The 14,554-nt window shown below is 42.8% G+C and overlaps 1 protein-coding gene across 7 annotated transcripts in view; it reads right to left on the reverse strand.

Annotated features, from left to right (window-relative positions):
- Positions 1-14,554, reverse strand: part of HERC1 (HECT and RLD domain containing E3 ubiquitin protein ligase family member 1) — a 167,787-nt gene that overhangs the window by 127,744 nt on the left and 25,489 nt on the right. For all 7 annotated transcript variants that reach the window (XM_061594925.1, XM_061594923.1, XM_061594922.1 and 4 more), the window contains exons 6-12: positions 14,132-14,228; positions 12,731-12,874; positions 10,786-10,913; positions 9,565-9,709; positions 9,303-9,474; positions 8,516-8,650; positions 7,400-7,565 (exon numbers count right to left, since the gene is read on the reverse strand). In XM_061594925.1, coding sequence (XP_061450909.1) covers positions 7,400-7,565; positions 8,516-8,650; positions 9,303-9,474; positions 9,565-9,709; positions 10,786-10,913; positions 12,731-12,874; positions 14,132-14,228 — 987 coding nt within the window. The remainder of the gene's footprint in view (positions 1-7,399; positions 7,566-8,515; positions 8,651-9,302; positions 9,475-9,564; positions 9,710-10,785; positions 10,914-12,730; positions 12,875-14,131; positions 14,229-14,554) is intronic.

Below are 14,554 nucleotides of genomic sequence, written 5' to 3' on the forward strand. Positions count from 1 at the left end.
GACATTAGTTTTTATTGTATATTTAATTTTTTTTAATTCTATGGTTATGGTTGTTTTAAACATGTTGTAAACCACTTTGAGGTTTTTAATGAAATGGCAGTATGCAAACACTTTTATAAATAATATATATATATTATACTGCCAGACGCATTAGGTTCACCGAAGGTTGTCTCAGTATTGACTGCCTGATGGATTTTGGCAATTCTCTCCACAGATAGTAATACGATTCCTTCAACAGTATCCAAGACTGCGCCCAGGTGGTGAACTGATCTGGTCAGGATAAAGTGACTCTTTTCCTGGTTGACCAAGAATCCGTGGTCTTCAAGACACCAGCATCACCTGGATGTCTCATGCTTTTGGTAGTGTAGGGAAAGAATTAGCAGGTCATCCAAGTAAGGATAGATGTGTACCTCCTGGAGTCTGAGGTGGGCCACCATGATCTTGGTGAAGACCCTAGGGGCAAACAAAGGCCGAACGGCATGGCCCTGTACTGAAAATAATGAACGTTGACTGCAAACCTCAGAAAGCGTCTGTGAGGTCTGAATATTGGTACATGAAGATACGCCTCCCTGAGTTCTGTTTACAGGAATCCCACTGAAGAATCGCCACTCTGATGGACATAAATCTCCACCCAAAACTTGTAGTACTTGATGTATTCGTTCAGAAATTTCAAATCCAAGTACCACCCGGAAGGACCCATTTTCCTTGGGCACCATAAAGAAAACTGAGGAGATGCCCTGAAATCTCTCCTTTGGTGGAACTGACTCTATCGTTGCAATGAGAAGGGGGTGATTTATGGCTTCCTGAACTCTGAGTCATTTAGCTAAATGAGATGACAGATAAGAGGGTACAAAATGTGAAGAAGGGGGGAAGCAAACTCCAGATGGAGCCCCAACTTGAGAGTCTGAAGGACCCAATGATCTGCTGTAGTTAGGTGTCACCTGTGTGAAAACTGTTGGAGTCACTCTCCTACTGCTGGGAAAGGAACACTGTCAGAACTGTGGCTTGCCACCTTGTGGAGCCACTGCTGTGAATCGGCCTGAAGACTGCTGGCAGCTCCTGTTACTGACATGCTGTCAGCACCAGAAGAGACGTGAGGAACGGACATTTCTACCCACGGGTCTGGATCCAAGAACGCACTGAGCGGGAAAATATGGGTGAGTAGGAAAGTATGGGTGAGAAAAGTCCGCAAGTCTTCTTTCTTCTTGGAAGATAGCATAACCTTTCTCTTTTCTCTGGACTTTTCCATTGCTGTGCCGCCAAACAGTCTGCCTCCTACATATGGCTCAGATGCCTGGTTTGTACATGCTGTGACTTCCACTTGCCAGGGCCAGAGCCAGAGCGATCTCCTGATGAAAACACCTGCTGTCAAAGTTCTTGCAGCAAACTGCACAGCATCCATGGAGGCATCTGCTGTGAATGCCACTGCCCTTGAGATTTTTAGGAGAGACTTCCTGTTTCAAGCTTGATCCTGCTGGGGAGCATTCAGCAAGTCCTCCAACCACAACAGGGAAGCTCTGGTGAACGCCAATGCCACTGCCGCTTTTCTGACAGATACGGCACTGGCCCCATGGACCCGTCAAAGCCCATCATCCATCTTTTGGTCCATGGGGTCTTTGAGCTGAGTATCTGCACCCTTGGGATTCAATGACAGATTTAAAATGTCCCCACAATGGGGGTGTCCACCAGAGGAAGGTGAAGATGATCCATCCATTGTTGATCCGAAACATAATGCTTGTTGGCCGTAGCCATGGACTTCTTATTCTGCAAGGGAGTGTCAAACTCAGACTTCAGAACCTTAGATAATAGTGAAGGCAGTTTCTGTCCCTAATGCAGGCTGGTTTTCGCAAGGGGCATAATACAATGAATCAGTGTTTTGTTTTGAATTATCTTATCCAAAAGTATGTAAATGGTCCATCAAAAAAGTTATACACTGCATTCGTAGATTTTTCATCTGCTTTTGATTTCATAGACTGACAATGTTTATGGAAGAAATTAGATGCTACCTCACTAGAAAACGTCTGCTGTTCCTTACACAGTGGCTTTATTCCAGTAACAATATCAACATTCGAATAGGCCTGCAAGCACCCTCTCTGATTCAATCTCTACAGTAAGGGGAGTCAAACAAGGTTGCATTTTGGAACCACTTTTATTCAGTCTTTACATAAATGATATAACTCAGGATCTCTCCCGCTCTTCCTCCCCCCCCCGCCGCAGTTGGGAAAAGGAGGTCCCAGTTCTGCTCTCTGCAGATGATGTGCCCTTATTTCATTAACTCAAATGGGTATGAGAAGATTACAGTAAATTTTGAATTTGGTAAGTAAAGCAGGAAGGTCTATCTATTAATTACAGTAAGACGAAAGTGGTGGTGTTCCCCAAAAGGCACAAAGAATGTAGGTGGGCTCTGGATGGACACAGTATGGAACAATGTTGTTCATTTAAATATTTAGCACTTTATTTATCTGAAGATACCTTATGGCATATCCATTTTGAAGCAATTACATCTTCAGCTGCCCCTTCACTGGAACCTATACAGAGGGCCATATTTTATTAGAACCAACATTAAATGTTTTTGTTGCCAAGATTGCATCTCATATTTTATATGGTGCAGCAATTTGGGGTAGCCACTGCAGAGATGAACTTGATGTAATTCAAAATAGGTTTCTGTGCATGCTTTTGGCAATATCACACAGTACACCTGATGCATTACCAAGGACTGAAACAGGTCTCCCTTCCCTAAAGGCATGTTTCCACAAATTGTATTGGGGAAAAATCTATCAATGTCAGATCAACACTTAGCAAAATTATGCTTTTGAGATGTTTTGTAGCTGTCTGATGCTGAGAAATTTGATTCTCTTAGCAATGACATCACAGGATACATCTGATTGTAAGATCCGGGATACAGTTTTTGTCGAAGAGATTTTGAATACATGAAGAACTGCAAGTCTGCCATTTTGTATACCAAAATTAAATCAGACAATAAAAGGGCAGCTTTTTTTTTTTTGCAGAGACTGAACTTTTTTCCTGTTAGGCACACTTTCACCCAGCTTAGATTTCCAACAATGCCTATTAAATATCTAGTTGGCAGATTTTCTAATAGGCAGTAAAAGAATGTTTTCGTGTATGTGGATCAGGCCATATTGAAGATGTTGTGCATTATATCTTATATTATAATAATAATAATAAATAAAATTTTATTTGTGAGTCGCCTATCTGGCCGACCAAACGGCCACTCTAGGCGACGTACATTGCCACAACAAATACAATATCAAATCCGAATTACACGAATTAAAAACAGCATTACATTAAACAACGTTAAAAATTGAACTGCCCCCAGAGACCCCATAGGCCTGCCTGAATAGCCAGGTCTTCAAGGCCCAGCGGAAACCTGTCAGGGAGGGGGTATGGCGGAGATCGAAAGGAAGGGAGTTCCAGAGGGTGGGGGCCACAATTGAAAATGCCCTCTCTCTGGTCCATACCAGCCTAGCTGTTTTAACTGATGGGGCTGAGAGAAGGTCTTGTGTGGCTGATCTTGTCAGGAGGCATAATTGGTGATGCTGGAGGCGCTCCTTCAGATAAACTGGGCCAAAACCGTATAGGGCTTTAAAGGTCAACACCAACACCTTGAATTGGGCTCGGAAAACAACTGGTAACCAGTGTAGATCTCTTAACACCGGGGTGATATGATCACGGCGACGGCTGTTCTTAATCAAGCGCGCCACTGCATTCTGTATCAGCTGTAATTTCCGGACCGTCTTCAAGGGTAACCCCACGTAGAGCGCATTACAGTAGTCTAAGCGAGAGGAGACCAGGGCATGTATCACCCGTGGGAGCAGATGGACAGGAAGGTAGGGTTGCAGCCTCCGTATCAGATGTAATTGATACCAAGCCGCCCGGCTCACTGCTGAAACCTGAGCCTCCATGGACAGCTGAGAGTCAAGAATGACCCCAAGGCTGCGGACCTGGTCTTTCAAGGGCAATTTTACCCCATTAAACACCAGGTCTATATCTTGTCCCCCACAAGCAACACCTCGGTCTTATCGGGGTTCAGTTTCAGCCTATTCCTTCCCATCCATTCACTTACGGAATCCAGGCACTTGGACACGGTCTCCACAGCCAACTCTGGTGAGGACTTAAACGAGAGATAGAGCTGAGTGTCATCTGCATATTGGTGACACTGCAGCCCAAATCTCCTGATGATAGCTCCCAGCGGCTTTACATAGATGTTGAATAGCATAGGGGAGAGGATAGATCCCTGTGGCACTCCACAATTGAGAGGCCAAGGGTCTGAAACCTCATCCCCCAATGCCACCCGCTGATGTCTATCTGAGAGATAGGAACGGAGCCACTGTAAAACAGTGCCCCCTATTCCCAATCCTCCCAGGCGGTCTAAGAGGATACCATGGTCAACGGTATCAAAAGCCGCTGAGAGATCTAGGAGGACGAGGAAGGTATATTCTCCTCTATCCAACGCCCTCCTCAAATCATCCACCAGAGCGACCAAGGCTGTTTCAGTTCCATGTCCAGTCCTGAAGCCCGATTGGAATGGATCTAGATAATCCGCTTCATCCAAGTATGTTTGCAACTGTTTGGCCACCACACGCTCAATCACGAATGGCAGATTTGAGACTGGGCGAAAGTTATTTAACTCTTGGGGATCCAAGGAGGACTTTTTCAAGATGGGTTTTATTACTGCCTCCTTGAGGGCTGTTGGTATGCACCCTCTTCCAAGGATGTATTTACCACTGTCCTGATCCCTTCGCTCAGCCTCTCTTTACAGCTCATAATGAGCCATGAGGGGTAAGGGTCCAGCAGACAAGTGGTTGGCTTCACAGTGGAGAGCACCTTGTCCACTTCCTCAGAAGGAAGAGGCTGAAACCGATCCCATCGGACCGGAATGCAACTGGCCACCTCTGGCTCACTTCCTGTATCCACGGCGTGCGGAATCATGCTCTTCAGGCATTCGATTTTATCGGCAAAGTGTTTAGCAAATATGTCACAGGATGATTTGGACTGCTCCATGGGTTCCTGAGCAACTGGACCGACCAGTCTACGGACCACTTCGAACAACCTCCTGGGACAACACTCTGCAGACGCAATAGAGGCAGCAAAGAATTCCCTCTTTGTTGCCTTTGTTGCCACCTGGTAGGCAGCTATTGCTGCTCTAACCAGTGTCCGATCGTCTTCAGAGCAGGATTTCCGCCACCGGCGCTCTAGTCGTCTCACCTCCTGTCTCAGGCTCCGCAACCATGGCGTATACCAGGGTGCTACCTGAGCTCTGTTCAGGGGGAGAGGACGTTTCGGAGCCACCCGGTCTACTGCCCTAGTGAGCTCCCTATTCCACTCCATCACCAGGGCTTCGACCGGGTGACCTTCGGCAGGCTCCAAATCTCCCAGTGCATTCAGGAATCCTTCAGGATCCATCAGGCGCCTGGGGCGGACCATCCTAATAGGTCCTTGTCCCCTGCGAAGGGTGTGTGGCATTGAGATGTCTATATTCGCCAGATGGTGATCTGACCATGACACAGGGTTGGACAAAATGGCCCCCATTTTCAGAGTACTTCCCTCCCCTCCCGAGACAAATACAAGGTCAAGAGCATGACCGGCTACATGGGTGGGCTCTATACTACTAAGGTGCAGTTCCCAGGAAGTCATGGTTTCCATGAAATCCCGAGGGGCTCCAGTGAGGGTGGTCTCGGCATGCACGTTGAAGTCCCCCAAGACTAGTAGGTTGGGGGACAACACCCGTACAGGCGAGATCACCTCGAGCACCTCGGTCAGGGAGTCTGCTGTGCAGCGGGGTGGGCGGTACACGAGCAGAATCCCTAAACTGCCCTGTGGGCCCAACCTCCAGTACATGCAGTCAACAAACTTGGTCTCATGGAGAGGGGGTCTGGCGAAAACCAAAGACCCTCGATATTGCCTTTTATATAATTCACCAAGGGCTAGGCTTCTTCTCCCTCTTCAGACCTCCTTAGAAGTCAATCAGATGATTGCTGGGTATGCTTTAAGCTGGATTCCTTCACCGAGCAAGAGGCTGGACGGCCTTATAGGCCATTTCCAACTCTTCTATTCTGTGACTTTAAGATTAGACAGTTTCTGGCTAATGTAGATAAATGAATCAGCTATAGGATAGCTTTATTTGCTTTAGCTCCAATAATAAGAGCAGATTTTTTTAATCATACTAGCACCAAATGTTAAGGGCAGCTTTTAAATTAATTGAATTGTTTTAAATTTTGTATTTGTTCTTTCAGGATCTTATCCAGTAGTGTAGTGGCAAGTTCAGAAGTGCAGGGTCTCTTCGTGCTAGTCACAGCCACCCCTCCCCCCTTTTTGCTGCTGAGTTGAGAATAAGATCCTGGTTAATTAATGCCTTCTCCCACAAAAACAGACATCCCTAGGAGCCAATAAGCATGAAAGGGGAGAGTATTAGCCACTGAGAAGAGTGGCTAACACTCTCTCCTTTCATGCTTATTGGCTCCTAGGTCTTCTCAGTGGCTGATTCACTTCCTTTCACTCTGATTGGCTCCAATCAGCAGGAAAGGACAAGGAAGCATGTTAGAAGCCACTCTTCTCAGTGGCTAACACTCCCCTTTCATGCTGATTGGCTTTCTGGATACAGGAGACATAGGGACCTCACTGAGACCCTGCTCTGAAAACAGTAAAGGGTCTAAGACCCCCTGAGACCCTGGACGACAACACCCTTGGTCTTATCCCTGTTTTATTGTCACTGTGTTTATATATGTATACTTCCTATCTTGTGTTTATCCTGTAATGGCCATTGGCTACAAACAACAAATCTCGAACTGAACTGGATCCTGGAAAACATTTTTGAAATATTTCACCTAGTGCATCTTGAAACTAACATTCCGCAATACACTTTGTCCAACCGCTCTACACACTGGTGCCAATGTACCAACTGAAAATGTGACATGCAGTCCCCATGGTTTCAAATGCACCTTCTGTCTTTGGCCCTCTGAGAACATCCAAACCCGAGAAGCTCTGGAAAAGGCACTGCTCTGTTAACTGCCATGAGACGCACACTGCTCATTTCCTTCCCTATCTTACACACAAGAGTAAGCATGTAAAGTCCACATATGGGTGGGAAGGTCCTCTTTGGGGGAAGGCTTATTGCATTTCAGCAAACTTTGGGAATCCTGTGACTATCCAGATGCTTCCATCTTGGTTTTGGTTGGTGTTGCTATGGCAACAAGGATGTTGGCACAGTCAGTTCTGGTTTCAGCTTTACAGACTGTGATAAAGCAGTCAGGTAAGCCAGAGGACCTGTGGTAGAATTTTTGAGTTCCTAGGTGACAGATTTTTAGATTGACTTCCCAACTTAAATGAATGGAGTAGTTCACCTGAAAAGGCAAGCATGCTCTATTTTGGAGAGATTTACCTCCTGTATTTCATCTGGAACAGAAGAGTCCATCAATCTAAATAATAAATTCCGAAGAGGGCCAGCCTGCCTTCCAAGAATGCTTGTCGCTACTCCGCCAGCTAATGCAAGAGCTAGGTGGTTAGAGAGCAACTTCAGACATAGCTTCAGGAAATTGTGATGCTCCCTGCAAAACAAGACCCTGCCGTTAACCCAGGCTTAATCCTCAATTCATGCTCTCAGGGTACATTTTTCCTTCTTCAGTACTCAAGACCAGCAACTGAATACAGAAGTTCACAATCCAGAATAGTCATATTTATTTTTTTAAGTATTATTGAATGTTTCAAAACATAAAAAATACCATCTCTGTGGCAACTCACAAATAGATCAATTTTGTCAAGACAACCAGCTTTGACATAAACAGTGATCACAAAGTATACAATTCTCAGATCAGCACTAGAGTTAGCTCATTAGCAAATATCCCCTCCATAGCATAGTGTGAGTCGTTGGAGGCTGATAAAAGGTTGTTTCTGTTAAAAAAGCCGATAAACAGAAACCATACAGTGTCAAACTTCTCCTGTTTAGCTATACCTTTTATTATTCTACTATGATAGGTCAAGCATTCCAAGATAGCTACTTCCCACACTTGTGGCCCACCACCCTTCCTTCGCAGGCCCTTCCACTGCCTTCCTCCATCTGGCCACCTCCATCTGAGCAGATGGCAATAACAGTGACACTAGTTCTTTATGGCACACTAGCAGATTCTGCTCTCTTTCAACTGAGAGCAAAACAAGCACAGGGTCTGGGACTAAAAGCTGGCTGGTTATACCGGAAACTAATTCAAACAGCCAAACCCAGAATTGGCTTACTCCCGTACATTCCCACCACATGAGAATAAGGATTCCCCTTTCCATACATCCATGCCAGCAGAGTGGGGACAAGGTCCTATTCATAGGGGAGAGTCCTATTGGTGTCTGTTGATTTCAAGGTAAAATAAATAATTAACTAGTCCTGAAAACTGCAAAGCAAAACCTTCCATGCATGTATGTGCCATAACCCATAATAATTACCACCATCATCATTATCGTACAAAATTTAAAATCAACAGGATAGCATATATGCCTTAGAAATAAATACCTCGAGGATGGGAAAGGAAGAGGAGGAATCTCACTGTTAATTTTGTCACAATACTGCTCAAGGAAAGAACGGAGATGAGAGAAGGTACTTTCTTCAAGATCAACACAGTAGGGCCTATGCCAGGCAACAACTTGTCTGCAATCAAATAGACGGTGGTCATGAAGCAAAATTTCTACAACAATCAAACTAAATAAAGACTCATTAAAAACAGAACAAAGTCTTCCTGCCAACAAGATAAAGTAAGGAGATCTGAGTACATAGCATTGGGGCTTCAAAGCCTTCCTCATGTGATGGAGTCAAGAGCCCTTTTAATACTTCTAGCATTCTTTGACACTCTTTTACAGACACACACACAAAATTAATGCATATGCATGTTATTTGATCTTCCATCAGGAACCAGTGCCCATTCAAGCTAGTTCAGCAGAAGTAGGATAAATTCACAGCTTATTCAGTTTACCACAGGAATGTTGATGAAGGCACAAACCAAAACAGGTTCCATCAGCTTAAAAATACATAATTGCAAAACCATCCCTTTAATATATATTATCCAGCATTACAGGCAACTATGCTAATGCACATGATTAGAGATAAAATGTCAGATATAAGGAGGTATAAAAACACACATGAAAATTAAACAAGGCCCCTTGGGAGAAACTGAATTACAAAAGAAAAGGGAGAGACATCCTTCAAAAATATCAAGCAGTACTATTTTAAAAAGTGAGACGATTAAAAGCCATTCAGCACAAACACATAATGTTTGGGTTATTAATACCAAATGATCACTTACCTATCTCTAGGAAGGGCTGTCCACGCAAGACTATGGGATGTTCCAGCAGAAATCTGCTGAATTGCTACTCCATCTAAACCACTCACTTTCTTTGGCTTTGTAATGGGACCTGTGGAGTTTCCTTGGCCACACTGTCCCATGGAATTGTTGCCCCAAGCATAAACTTCATTATCTAAACAGAAACAATAGTTTTAAACACACTTGAAAACCAATGTATATTGGCCAAAATAAGTTTTAGCATTACATACAGATGATATTTTACCATGAGAAAGTGCCAGACAGTGGCTGTCCCCAATTGAAATATCCACTATCCGCGTAGCAGCTAGCTCTTCAATCAACTTGGGCCTGAGCGCTGTAGCTTCTGAAGACCCACATCCTAGACACGCACCACAGCCCCAAGCATACACCTGGGTCAAAATATAGAGAATTGAATAACACAAAATATTATTGTTATTAGTCCAAAAAACCCATCAGTCCGTATCTGGGTGAAGTCCCAGTTAGGACTGTCACTATTAAAGAAATCTTGGTCATTTAAATTGATGAGTTGATTACATTTGCATACAGGTAAACAAAATAACTCTAAAACAATAAGGCTATATTCTTTGTCTTTAGACAAAGCATACAAGTCACAGCAGGCATCTTCATAGAAGAGGCATTCCTTCCAATGTGAAGGAGAACATGGAATGCATCTTTAAAGGTACGTCTATGAAAAATATTTTTAAAAATTAGAATTGGGACCACTTTTAAATGAATTGCAAGGTTGAAAAATTGGTTAACTGTTTCAGCAATTAAATGTTGCAGCCCAACTCAGGCATACACAGTGCTCAAGTACAAATGGATTTCCCATCCTCTTTTGCACTAAGAGAGGGGGCACTCCTCACATACATGCTGCGCAGGCACAGAGTGCTACATCTACAATGAAGTGAAGCAAAGTGAGAAGATCTTCTAGGCAGAGCTATTCAGTCTGCATATTGGGGATACTGCAAACAATTGTTGGGTCAGGGAGGTGGGTGATCATAATTTCTAACTACAATCATTAAAAATGTACTCATTCTCATTGTTGGCCAGTAAAGTGGAGGATCTATCATCTGCAGGCTTATGAGTTCTTACAGGAAAATCTAAGATTTCAACAATGTATCCCTTTGAAACCATGCGCATTCATCTGCTGTTTCAAAGCTTGGGATGTGAATCTTATTGTATTGTAATGTTTTAAGACTTTCTATTCCTTGATTTTAAATATATCACTTTGGGTACTTTTCAAGTGTAAAAGGGGCCAGCAAAACACAAAATGGCTTCTTATCAGTCTTATAAACAGTCCCTTCCCCAGAGTGAGCAGGGAGAGGCATTTTTGTACACTGAATTAATTTTCTTTCCCCCCCACATTGTTGACACACCACAAATGACTTCCCCGGTACAAACTGCTAGTAAGAATGGCTTCTGGGCAAGGGTTTTTGTGTAAATGGCAATGCGGCTTCCAGCTTACCTGCCCTGTTGAAGTTAGAGCAAGTGAAGATTGACTTCCAGCACAAACTTTCCGTATGAACATTCCTTGTAGGGCTTCTATAACTTTAGGTTTATATACTCTGTTGGTGTCCCCATGACCAAGTTTGCCTGTTAGAATTAGATAATAGGGAACAAGTCGGTTTATGATGCGTCCTGCACCTCCTGGGCCATGAAATGACAACATATTTAAAGTATACTGCATGCAAAATTTAGTATTATGACAACTACTTAACAAAGAAACCTCTCTAAATACATATCACGACTTGAATCATTGCCACATACTATTTTACTGATTTAGGGCACAATCCATAAGCTCAGTGTGAGACCACACAACCTTCTCCCACTGACAGCAAACACATACGTACACACACACAACAGCATTGTTGTGGAAGGAGCCTGCCATCGCGCAGACCTTAGCAGGAAGCCGCACTGTAGCAATAGAGTTAAGACCACTCTAAGAACATAATGTAAGAAGAGCCTGCTGGGTCAGGCCAAAGGGGGCCCGGCTAGTCCAGCTTCCTGTTCTCACAGTGGCCAACCAGTTGCACATGGGAATCCCACAAGCGGGACCTGAGAGCACAGAGCACTCTCCCCTCCTGCAGTTTCCCACAACTGGTATTCTGAAGCATGCTGCCCCTGCCTATGGAGGCAGCCATCATGGCTAGTAGCCACCATTGATAGCCTTTTCCTCCATGAATTAGTCTAATCCTGTTTCAAATGATCTTCCTGACAAGGTGCGCCTGGAGCCAACACTGCTATTTTTCTGGCGCCAGGTCAAGACTTTCCTCTTCTCCCAGGCATTTTAGCATGTGTTTTTAATTTTTTTTTAATTGTGTTTTAAATTGTTTTTTGTGTTTTAAAATATGTGTATTTGTTTTTATTGTTTTTAATTGCTGTAAACTGCCCAGAGAGTTTCGGCTATGGGGCGGTATATAAATGTAATAAATAAATAAAACCATCCAAGTTGGTGGTCATCACTGCCTCTTGTGGGAGCAAATTCCATAGTTTAACTATGCGCTATATGAAGAAGTACTTTCTTTTATCTATCCTGAACCTTCCAACATTCACCTTCATTGGATGTCCACGAGTTCTAGTGTCATGAGAGGGAGAAAAAAAATTCTCTATCCACTTTTTCCATGCCATGCCATTCACTTCTATCATGTCACCTCTTACTCACCTTTTCTCTAAACTAAGAATTCCCCAAATGCTGCAACCTTTCCTCATAGGAAGTCACTCCATCCCCTTGATCATTCTGGTTGCCCTTTTCTGAACCTTTTTAAACTCTGCAATGTTTTTTGAGGTGAGGCAACCTTTTTTTTTTTTTTACCATACATTTGCTGTGTTCGGACCATCTTTTCTTAATTTTTTACCACTTCAATACACTGGCTGTGTTTGGACCATCATCTACAGCTTCATAAACCATGGCTTATGACTCTGCGAGAGTATGCTCCTCCCTTGTCCAGACTTACATTAAGCCAGAGTGCCATGTTACATTCAAAGCTGGGAATGCAATATCCTGTTTAGGGAACTATGGTTTAAAGTTGGTTAACAAACCAGGATAAGCAGCCAGGACCTGATCCTAATTTAACTGACACTAAGCCAGAGTTCCCCAGTTCCTGGCACTAATGCAAACAAGCCAGGATTCTCCATGCCAAAGCTGGTGCATGAAGAGAGGAAAGGAGGGGAATGGTGACAGAGGAGCATGTGACTACAAGCATAATCGCTTCATCAACCTTTTTGAAGCCATGGGCAATTGTCCGTATGCGGCCATTGGGTATTTCTGTACTTAAAGATGGAAGGGAAGAAGAAAACAAAGTATGGAAGTTGAGATTTTACAGGCCTTCCTCCCTCACCACGCCTTCAACACACAACACGCTGTACAATCTCAAACACAATGTAGAAGAAAGTGCCTGGAAAAACATTACCATTATCTCCTCCTCCAAATGACCAAACAGTTCGCCCATCTTTGGATAAAGCAATGGTATGCGAGCTGCCACAAGAGACTTCTCCTACGTTGCTAATATCTTTTACTAAAGTTGGAATGTTACGGCTGTTGCTGTCACCATGACCTTGGAAAGAAAAGAGAGGGGAAAAAGAAAAAAAGCTGCGAAGGTTTCCATTTTGTTCCTTTCATTGCACCAAAACCCATCCTAAAAACACTGTTTTAATCTGCATTAAAGAAAATAATCATTCCTTTTGCCAGCATGAAAACTTTTGTAGAAGTTGAGAAGAAAGTAAATTTCTCTAGTATTCAGTCAATGCAGATTAATGCATCACATTTATTATTATTATTATTATTATTATTATTATTATTATTATTAGCAGCAGCAGCAGCAGCAGCAGCAATAGCTGCCGCCGCTGCCACTGCCGCCACCCTTCTTCAACCCTTCACCAGATGGTCCAGGGTGAGTTACAGCATATAAAAACACAATGAAATAGTTTAACCCTATTGTTGTTACCATTTTATTCATTTATATTCTGCCTTTTTCTCAAAACTGGCACTCAAGATGGCTTACAAAAATTAAAACAGAGAAATGAAAATAGTGAGCACTTAGAGTCACTGCAGGTACCACACAACTTCCTCCTTAAGCACAGTTAAAAAACAACAACCTGGAAGCCATTTTGGGGAAAGAGAGAAGGACTTTATCATGCGGGGGGGAATTCAAAACTGAAAATAAAATGCCTGGTAAGGAGAAAAGAGGAACAGAGAGGGAAGCATTAAAAAGAACATGTTAATTCATTGGAGTTTCAAAAAACGGATACATATCTAGCCTTTTCCAAGCAAAGATATTCTAAGTTTGGTTAATAAAAAAGAAGCTTTTGGCTTTTAAGGTGCAGCAGTTAAGGAAGAGCATATTTATTTACCCCCATCCAAACAATGAACAGAGTTAAAGGGAAAGGAGAGGTGAGAAAAAGGAAGTTTGAAATTATTCAGATTCAAATACTTCAAGCTTTCTTGTGAAGAAACAGATAACTGAGGTTTGAATGGAGCTCTACCACAACAGACAGAAGTTGAGGATGAAGAATATTTGGATACTTAAGAAGTTTTAATAATAATAATAAAGGGTTAAAAAAGAAATAAAAGTCCTAGGATTTTATACTAGAATATGATGGAGGCAATACTGGTATATCATTAGATCAAAGTATGCCTTGCTATTATTTAGCTCTATCAAATGGGTCGGTTAGAAGCTTACAGCAAAGTTGATTTTGTACTTTATTAGATCACAATATTTTTTTAAGGTTACAATTTTTTCAGTAAAAATGTTAATTATATTCTTAAAAACCCTGGGCAAGTCAGATAGCTTGTTGCAAACTGTGTCCATTACCTAGTCTACCAAAGTCCCCTTCTCCCCATGTGTATAATTCACCATCTTCTGTAACAGCAGCACTGTGTCTATATCCGGCTGACACGCACACCACTACCTGCAGGGCATGCAAAGAGGAGACAGAGAGTTACAACTGAACGACTGCTGGAAAGGCAACTATCAACACAGGAGACAAACAGAGACTTTCCTCTACCCTTCCCCAGTAATTTTTATTTATTTATTATTTATTTATTTTATTCGATTTATTAGTCGCTCATCTGGCTGGAAACCCAGCCACTCTGAGCGACGTACAAAATAAAGGCATATAAACATCAGACATAAAAGTATATAAACATCAAAAAGAAGCAATAAAACTAAACAACACAGTAGAAGCTATCCCCCAACCCACACAGCCCAACCCAAAGATCAGAAAGTCCTCCTAAA

Source organism: Rhineura floridana, chromosome 14 (assembly GCF_030035675.1).
Source record: "Rhineura floridana isolate rRhiFlo1 chromosome 14, rRhiFlo1.hap2, whole genome shotgun sequence".
NCBI classification, from domain to species: Eukaryota; Metazoa; Chordata; class Lepidosauria; order Squamata; family Rhineuridae; genus Rhineura; species Rhineura floridana.